The sequence below is a fragment of the Papaver somniferum genome, chromosome 3, assembly GCF_003573695.1.
Source record: "Papaver somniferum cultivar HN1 chromosome 3, ASM357369v1, whole genome shotgun sequence".
Classification (NCBI taxonomy): Eukaryota; Viridiplantae; Streptophyta; class Magnoliopsida; order Ranunculales; family Papaveraceae; genus Papaver; species Papaver somniferum.
In genome coordinates this window covers 71308459-71316958 of record NC_039360.1, presented here as the reverse complement: position 1 = coordinate 71316958, position 8500 = coordinate 71308459, and the positions used below count along the sequence as shown (strand labels likewise).

The window sequence follows — 8500 nt, the reverse complement described above, 5'->3', positions numbered from 1 at the left end:
CAATTGATCCCAAAGAGTTTTGAGTTGTGTGTAATATTGAGCAACAGTCTGGTGTTCTTGTTTCAAGGTTGAAATGGACTGTTTGATTGCATATAACTTTGTTGCATTGGATTGAGCAAAACGGCTCTTCAAATCCATCCACATCTCATGAGCAGTTTCGAAAGACATCACACTACGGCCAATTGCGGGTTCACAAGAATTGCAAACCCAACTGCCGACAAGATCATCGCAGCGTTGCCAGTACGGTATATCGGCTGAAATTTCTGGCTTAACAACTGTGCCATCGATGTAGCCAAGTTTGGCCTTGGCACTTAAGGCCTTACGAAAACCACGAACCCAAGTGGCATAGTTTTCACTTGTGAGAACGGGTTGATAAAGAATAGTGGTAGGATTGTCTGCTGGATGAACATAATAAGGACTAGAAGGATGAAGGTGAGGATTAGTATCAGAAGAACCTTTGTTATTGTTGCTGGTGTCAACAGAGTGATCAGGAATGTCTCCCATGGATGCTGTCAACTGATGTAGGAAACGTCGTTGATGCCTGAGAATAGAGAAGCGTCACTGATGCTTGACTGGTGAAGAGGCGTCGCTGGTGCTGGACTGAGAGAGCAACGACCCTATTGCTTGACGATGGAGGAAATCGTTGTTGTTGCTTTTTTTTTTTTTTTGTTTGCTGTTGACGATGAAAGAAACTTCGATTTGCAAGGATATTTAGGCGAAGAAGAGGACCTAAAGAGAAACCTAGCACGAAGATACCATGAAGAAATCAAAGTTTGGAAACAGTATTTATGGTTTTTCAACAGTGAATATTTTGTTTATTCTCATTGATATATATAGTGAAGTTTACAACAAAATAGGTTACAACCAATAGAGATATTCTAGGAAATAACTATACTTACGTAAGACTAAGTTTAGGAAAGACCTAGTAAATTGGAAAACCTAGTAGACTAAGAAAATATAAGTAACAAGAATATCTTTTCTCCAACAAAACAACGTCAGTATCTAAACTTGTTTCGTAGTTGGTACATGTATGTACTCGGATTGGTGTGACTGACTGATGTACGTACTCAGCGGCACTAACTAGTGGACTAAAAGGAGGCTTCCATTCTAGCCAGGGCGATAATGGTACCTTTATTCGTGCTGTGCCTTGGCCCAGTCTCATATCATAGGCCTGTGATAGAGGTAGAAGTAGTGGATGCTTAACTCATGCGACATCCAAAAACACTTGGATCATTTTACCTTTCCTTAAAATATCCCGTTTACCACTTATTTTTAACTTTACACACAAAGTATGCCGTAAAAGAAGTCGTTGTTAAAAGTGAAAACCATGCGCAATATACTTGTATTAATTAAGTTTAATGAAGCTAACCAGTCTTATAATGCATTATGACAAAAGCAAAGGAAGAGCTGAAGAAGCCCGTCAAAAGCTAAAAACATCCCATTTGTTAGTCAACTTGATCCACTCCGGAAATATGGAGAATCTCCTCCTCTGATCAAAAAGTGAATATAATTAAGCAGCTGCTATCAAACAACAACGAACCTTCAATTTCGTAATTACCAACAGCCGCCTTCGAAATTCGATCGAGCTAGCACAACCAAATAACTCTCATGATCCATCTCTGTCTATCCCCATACTATCAACTCAACTCAACTCAACTCAAATCCAATTCTTACTCTCTATAATTCTTCAAGTGTTATCCTTGTGTCTCACGTCAATCTTTTTCTCACCTTTTCAAATACCCCATCTCTCTCTCATTGGCACGCGCGCACAATTTGAGAGAGATAGACTAGTAGTGCATCTCTCTCCCTCTCCCTGTACTTCCCCCATAAATATCAACCATACATGCACACTAAAACCACCATCACTCCCATATATATATACTGCGCCTGCCAAACACTTGTATACAATTTCTTCTCATCTATTTCCTCCTCCTCGTCAAGTTTAGGAAGTGCAAAACATGGGAGATAATAACAAGAATAATGTGAGGTTACCTCCTGGTTTTCGATTCAATCCGACTGACCAAGAACTCATTCTTCATTTCCTTCATCGTAAGGCTTCGTTATTACCTTGCGTACCAGATGTCATCCCTGATTTGGATCTCTACCCATATGATCCTTGGGATCTTAACGGTACGTGCATAGTTTATAAATAGCTACATGTTATATATTCATTTATGTTTTGAAAGTTCGTTTGAAACAATATATATATTTCAGGTAAGGCTTTGGCAGGAGATTACAACCAATGGTATTTCTTTAGTAGAAGGACATCGAATCGAATATCAGCCAGTGGGTATTGGATGGCGCTGGATGATAATCTAGTTGACGAACCCATTTTATTGCCAAATAATCATAAGAAGACTAAAGTGGCGGGTTTGAAGAGATGTCTTGGTTTCTACTTGGCTCACGGCCTCAAAACCAATTGGATCATGCATGAATATCGATTAACGGATTCTCGTGGCCGTGGCAGTAGTTCATCGTCCAGTAGTATTAGTAGCAGATCTTCTAAACAAAGAAGACCAACTGTAAGAGCTAGCCTTGAGTTATCTTAACTAGTTTCCTGCAATCAGTTTAAGCTACATAACTATACGTAGTTTTTAATTATATTTTGTGTGTGTGTGTGTGTGTCTTTTAGGATTCAAGTAAGTGGGTTGTCTGCCGAGTATTCGAGCAAGGTGGAGGCTCAGAGGGGAGCTATAATGGTGACGATGACGAAGGGATAACGCTTTCAGGAATGGATGAAGTTTTCTTGTCATTAGATGATCTTGATGATATAAGTCTGCCATATCAATGATTATGGAAATGGAAGTTTGATATTTTGAGGTCCTAACTTAGACCATGGGTCCTAGCTGCTTGCTGGTTCAATCACAATATTTGAATGTATAAGAAGTGAAATTGACATAATATATAGTAATGATTCAAATGCTAATCTTAGGCCCCTAGGCAGATAATGTGAGGGCTAAAACAAGTCTTATAATACCTAATGTTTTCGTGACAAGTGATACTCTATCGACCAAAATTAATGATTACAACGTTGATGTATACTTTTCTCTAGATGTATACTTTTCTCTAGCACAAGTTATTTTGATGTTATTATTCTAAACTCGTTAGCAATTTAATTTTTATCCAAATATTAGAAGAAAAGAAAATGTAGTTCGAAAACGAAATCATATCATCATTCTGTAAGGCCAACTCTTAACAAACGATGAGTAAACTCCTCCTGATTTTCAAAACATATTGTCACCAAAACCACAAATGTGGTAAGCCAGCAAGAAACACAGTAAATGATTCACCATGAATTAGGCCTGTACCGGTCAAAGAAAAATAAAATTTGAAGACAGGCCCGCAAACATCATATATATAGAACATGAAAACAATCTGGAATATTTGATACTAAAACCTGCCACAACTAGCTGATTTAAGGAATGGGTGGGTATCTCTTACTTACTATCAATGACAACACAATGAGTTAACATATACTAGCATTTTTAATCTAAAATTTGTTTACTTTTGATTTCTCTTATTTACCATAATTGGCCTTTTTATTACTATCATTTTGTTTACTGAAAGTTCATTCTAAGTGGATGAGTTACTTTAAAAATCTATAATTAATCCTCTTAGGCCTTCTCATCTAGATTTCTCTTATTTTCCTTTTTTTTCTCTCCTTCATCAAGCTTGTTTTTTTTACGTGTTCATAGTTATACAAGTATTGGGTGGAAAAGGATAAATATTGATGTGGAGAAGGGAGAATAGGAAGGTATAAGGATGAATGTGGAGCCCAAACACCACTGTTAGGTTATTGTGCTTGAGATCATTCTACTCTCTTGGCATTCTTTTTTTTTTTTTTTTTTTTTAACTTTTCTGATATTTTTGGTGGGATTGGTTTCTTGAATTACAAAGTTATGTGGAACAATGGTTTTCTCATTGGTGCTTGCTGAGCTTAGCAGTATGTCATGTGTGGTGTAACCAAGCATAGCCTGAATCTAGCTAACTCACACATGTGACAAAATTTGCTTCTTATCTACGCTTCACACAAGTAGTGTGCTACTACCAAAATTATGATGACAAAAATTAGCCACTTTCACCATTTTTTTAATAACAACATGGATGCCTGATTCATGGTTTTTAATGGCTATTCTATTCTTTGAAGTTTAGTAACTTGAAGTAACTGTGTTAGGGTCATCAGTGTTAGTTCTCCTATCAGTGAGATCCAGCAGTGATGATTTGACAATGTTGCCCCTGTATTGTGTTGCTACTTGGAGAGAACTTGCCTATGAAATCATAATTATTATTTTTCTTAAATTAAAGGAAAAATTTCATAAAAGGTTCTAAATCACAGTAAATGTGACAAAGAAGAGAATCAAAGTTACTGCGTCCCAATTACAAATCAAAATTGATAAACTAAAATCAGAAAATAATCCTGAGTTTAAACCCTAATTATAAAGCAGTCATTTCACAACTACAATTAGTTGTTTAATGCTTCTTGAGATGTTGTTATGAACCCTTCATCCCTCTCTCTTCACAAAGTCCATCAAATAACAAAATGCAGGAGTGGTCGTATTATTTTAATTCTGTTTTTACTTTTTTTGGTGCCCCATTCCTAAATAGTGCTTTTAACATTACTTGCAAATGTCCAATTAACACCAGAACTGTTTAAGAGGTACGACCATATCTCAAATGCAATTTTACAATGTAAGAATAAATGCTCATTAGTTCAGTATTGTTTTCATAGAGAAGAAAATTTGCATCCTGAATCATATCTGCGTTGAAGAGATAGTTTAGAGTAGGTGCTTCATTATAACACACAATATATATCAGAAAAGACACCTTTAACAGTACTTTAGCATTCCATAATTGTTTTTCAGGGAAAGATAATAAGCCTTCAGTTTTCATAGCTTGATTAGAATAAGAAACTGAAAAATTATTACCATATCTTCTGCTTCTCGCATCCTCTTGATTTGATACAATAGAAGAAGGGTCACCAATTATATTGAGTAACTGAGTCACCTCCAATAACTCTTACTCATTCAAATTCCTTGAAACCGAAAATCCCAAGCACCATTTGAGGAAATCAAATCCTTATCGTAGCTAAATTCTTCTTAGAAATTTTAAAAAGAAAAGGAGAGACTTGTATCAAGGGTTGATCACCTATCCATGTATCCTCCCGAAAAAGAATACTTTCTCCATTTCCCAGAGTTAACGGACGTTCATTCCTGAAAAAGTCCTTGTTTTTCACAATGCCAGTCCATACACTGTAGCACACAACTCTTTTAGAATGATTAGGAAAAATAACATTTGTATCTTCTCCAAACTTCTGATGATCATTCTTCATAGAGCTTTCTTTTCAGAGCCATACCTCCATATTGACTTAGAGTGAAATCTTAATTCAAAGTAATAATAGAGAAAACACCGTGGAGTGTGGAGGCTTATTTCTCTCAATTCAAAATTGAGCACATTCTAACCAAAAACAAGTATAATGTCTCTTATAACTCTTAATTTTCTTAGATACCCAAGCCTTGGCTGAAGAAAAATAAGTATTTATAGTGGCTAGATACTTAATTTTTGTAAAGTAGTTTTTTTTTTCCGAAAGTTTTTTAGACTGATGGTCGTATATATAGCCAAGAACTATAATGCTTGCTTCTTTTTTCTTTTTTACCCTTGGCTTAGTTAAAAACCCTAATAATAGTGTTGTAGCAAAATATTTTTACAATATTTCTCGATATTTGCACTTGATGATGAGATTTCAACAACCATATGATTCAATAATATTCCTTGAGATGTGTTCTTGGTGGGTGATCTGATTCAACTACTTGATGCAACTCTTCGATAGCTTTGGATATCCCACAGTTGTTGATAAATGAAAGGGGGGAGGGGGTACCTGCAACGACACTTCGATGCCTCAATGACTAAGAGTTTATTACAGTTTCTTGTGGAGAGAAAATATCACACTGAACGTTATACCTTAAAATACAAAGAGGTCTATGTTTGGGAGTATAATGAGTGGTGAAGTTAAAACTCTGGTGGAAAGTACTTCGACATTCTTAAAGATTAAGGAAATAGATATGTATATGGTTTGCACGATCCTAATACTTATGCTTGTCACCTACTAAACTGAAGGAAATCCATATATACAGGTCATTTCGAAAAGGAGAGGGTACCAAGTATACAAGCAACTTTTTCTTGCGGAAACCTACATGGGAAAACTTGTCACAATCAATAGTACGGATCAACAGTAAAGATATGATACCTAATATAGAGATAAGTTTTACTTAGACGATCTCAAAATCAATATCCAAGTGTCAACCTAGTATGTATCCGAACTATGATAAAAACTAAACTCCAACAAGCACAAATCTTATAATCTTTCTTTCAAGATAAAAATTCTCAAGAATAAATCTTGTAGGTTGTACACAGTTTTTTAGGATTAAAAACTGTCTAGGTTGTTTAATGTACTACTTGTGATATTTTTATTATAAAGATAAACAATGTAATATGGAAAAGAAATAACACAAGACACCAACAAAAAATTAACGAGGAAAACTGCAATGTGCTGAAAAACCCTGGGACGTAGTCCAGAACTTGAACACCATATTGTATTCATCTTTTACTGATATTAGCGTACTATCATACTTCAGGTTGGAACGCAGTTGAAATCGAACTAACCATACGAGAAATTAATCTTCAGTTTTTCTCCTTGATTCTCTTGGATATCACAAGACCCTATGCAACACGATTCCCCCAACTGACGTCCTTTACCGGCTTAAGAGTTGCTTCAACCTAAGTGAAGTCTTTTGACTGTTTTATCTCTAACAAAAAGCGTATTCGATTTCTTTCAGAAATATATTCAATTAAGATAATGAAAATATATATTCTTATGAGTTATCTTCAAGAAAAGAAGATATCAAGCAAACTCAAAAATTAGGACAACTTACTTCTCTTTGAAAGTTATGGAGGTGCCTAACCGATTCTACCTCACAAGAACAATCGTAAACCAATCAAAACCTATTTGTTTTATATTTTTATCTCGTGGAATCAAAAAGTCTGATACGAAGAGTACTTTGTGATTTTTGTCTATCTTGTTCCTGATGTATAGTTCGGGAATCATAATAATCAATAAGAATAAGATCTGGATAACAAAGAATTATCAGGTCAAAGATAGGATGACCGGGATTCATGAATCCCTTAGTGAAGTCTTTCATATTCCAACCTAATATAGTTTTATCAGAGAATACCTAGGTTATTAGGGGACGACTCTAGCCATAACAAGGACACAAAAGTGTCAATATTGAGATTCTAGTGCGGAGGGTGTCCTCTATTTATATTGATGAACAAGGCTTTGTAGCTTACAAACAAACCTAGGTTCGTGAAATAGTTTCCATGGTTACGAATTGCTTTGTAACCAAGCAAGCTTAACTTCTCCATATACATGTGAGAAGTTAGTCTTAAATCATAAAGAAAATATGCGCAACCGTAAGCATACATTGTTCCCCAAGTGGTTTCCCAAGGAACAACGGTTAAGTAATTCCGGAACCGACAAGCATAAACTAGAGTTTAATTATCACAAGACCAAAACAGTTCATCAACTATCCAAAATAGTTCGTGAATAATTAATCGTCTCGTAACTCAAGAGCCTTTTGTATTTGACAAGTTCGTGAACTGTCCAAAAAAAATTGTGTACTTGAATACAAAAAGTTATCCAGTAAATTTTCAAAATCAACCAGTTCGCGAACTGTATAAATCAGTCCGTAAACTATTAAAAGAATTAGTATCCAGGATTATCTCAAAATTGACCAGTTCGTGAATTGACCATATCAGTTCGTGTATCTAAGTTATTTGAGATTTATTCATCAAGTCTTTATTTTTATAAGTTCAAGTTCGTGGACTGATGAGCAAAACAATTTGTGAATATAAGAACTAACTTTATTACTCCTTATTGCTTGAATTCTTCTTTCCTATTGTTGGGTTTTTTTCAGCGATTTCATTCAAAAAATTCATTGCACCATCAACAGTTTTGTTTTCAAACCTACCTGTACACAAGACTCAAGCATGGTTGTTGTCGAATAATCTAAACCCTCGTAGAGCATTTGAACTAGCCTTACCTTTTCTAATCCATGATGAAGAAATAAAAATCATTGAACCTTTCCAAATACCTTTATAAAGATTCTCATTTTTGTTGAGAAAATGTGCAAATCTGCTGCCTAATCAGATGATGTTTTGTGCCTAAGGAAAAACTTCCGAGAAAAAGACAGATTAAGTTGTTCATCTGTTTCAATTGACTTGGAAGTCAAACTATATAGCCAAGGTTTGGCTTTGTCTCTCAAGAAAAAAGAAAATAACTTAAGTTCCAATGCTTCATCATCTAGGTCTTTGATTCTGATAATACTACCGATTTTCTCAAAATCCCTAACATGGAAATATGGGTTTTCACTTTCCATAAAAAGACTGGGAGCATTTGTATGGTCCCAGGTTTCAGTTCATAGAGAAAAAGCGGGGGTCTAACAAC

The 8500-nt window shown here is 35.3% G+C and overlaps 1 protein-coding gene across 1 annotated transcript; it reads left to right on the top strand.

Annotated features, from left to right (window-relative positions):
- The first annotated feature begins 1669 nt into the window (after nt 1-1669).
- On the top strand, nt 1670-3039 carry LOC113361351 (NAC domain-containing protein 104-like). The gene is made up of 3 exons (XM_026604614.1): nt 1670-2130; nt 2215-2522; nt 2633-3039. Exons 1-3 carry the CDS (start codon nt 1959-1961, stop codon nt 2789-2791), a joined length of 639 nt encoding a protein of 212 aa, XP_026460399.1. The 5' UTR covers nt 1670-1958; the 3' UTR covers nt 2792-3039.
- Nucleotides 3040-8500: the final 5461 nt, after the last annotated feature.

What these genes read in the sequence shown, in the direction of transcription:
- LOC113361351 (XM_026604614.1), top strand. Translation starts at nt 1,959, where the DNA reads ATGGGAGATAATAACAAGAATAATGTGAGGTTACCTCCTGGTTTTCGA. An exon ending in TGATCCTTGGGATCTTAACG is followed by an intron (nt 2,131 to 2,214) that starts GTACGTGCATAG and finishes TATATATTTCAG; the next exon opens with GTAAGGCTTTGGCAGGAGAT. An exon ending in CTAAACAAAGAAGACCAACT is followed by an intron (nt 2,523 to 2,632) that starts GTAAGAGCTAGC and finishes TGTGTCTTTTAG; the next exon opens with GATTCAAGTAAGTGGGTTGT.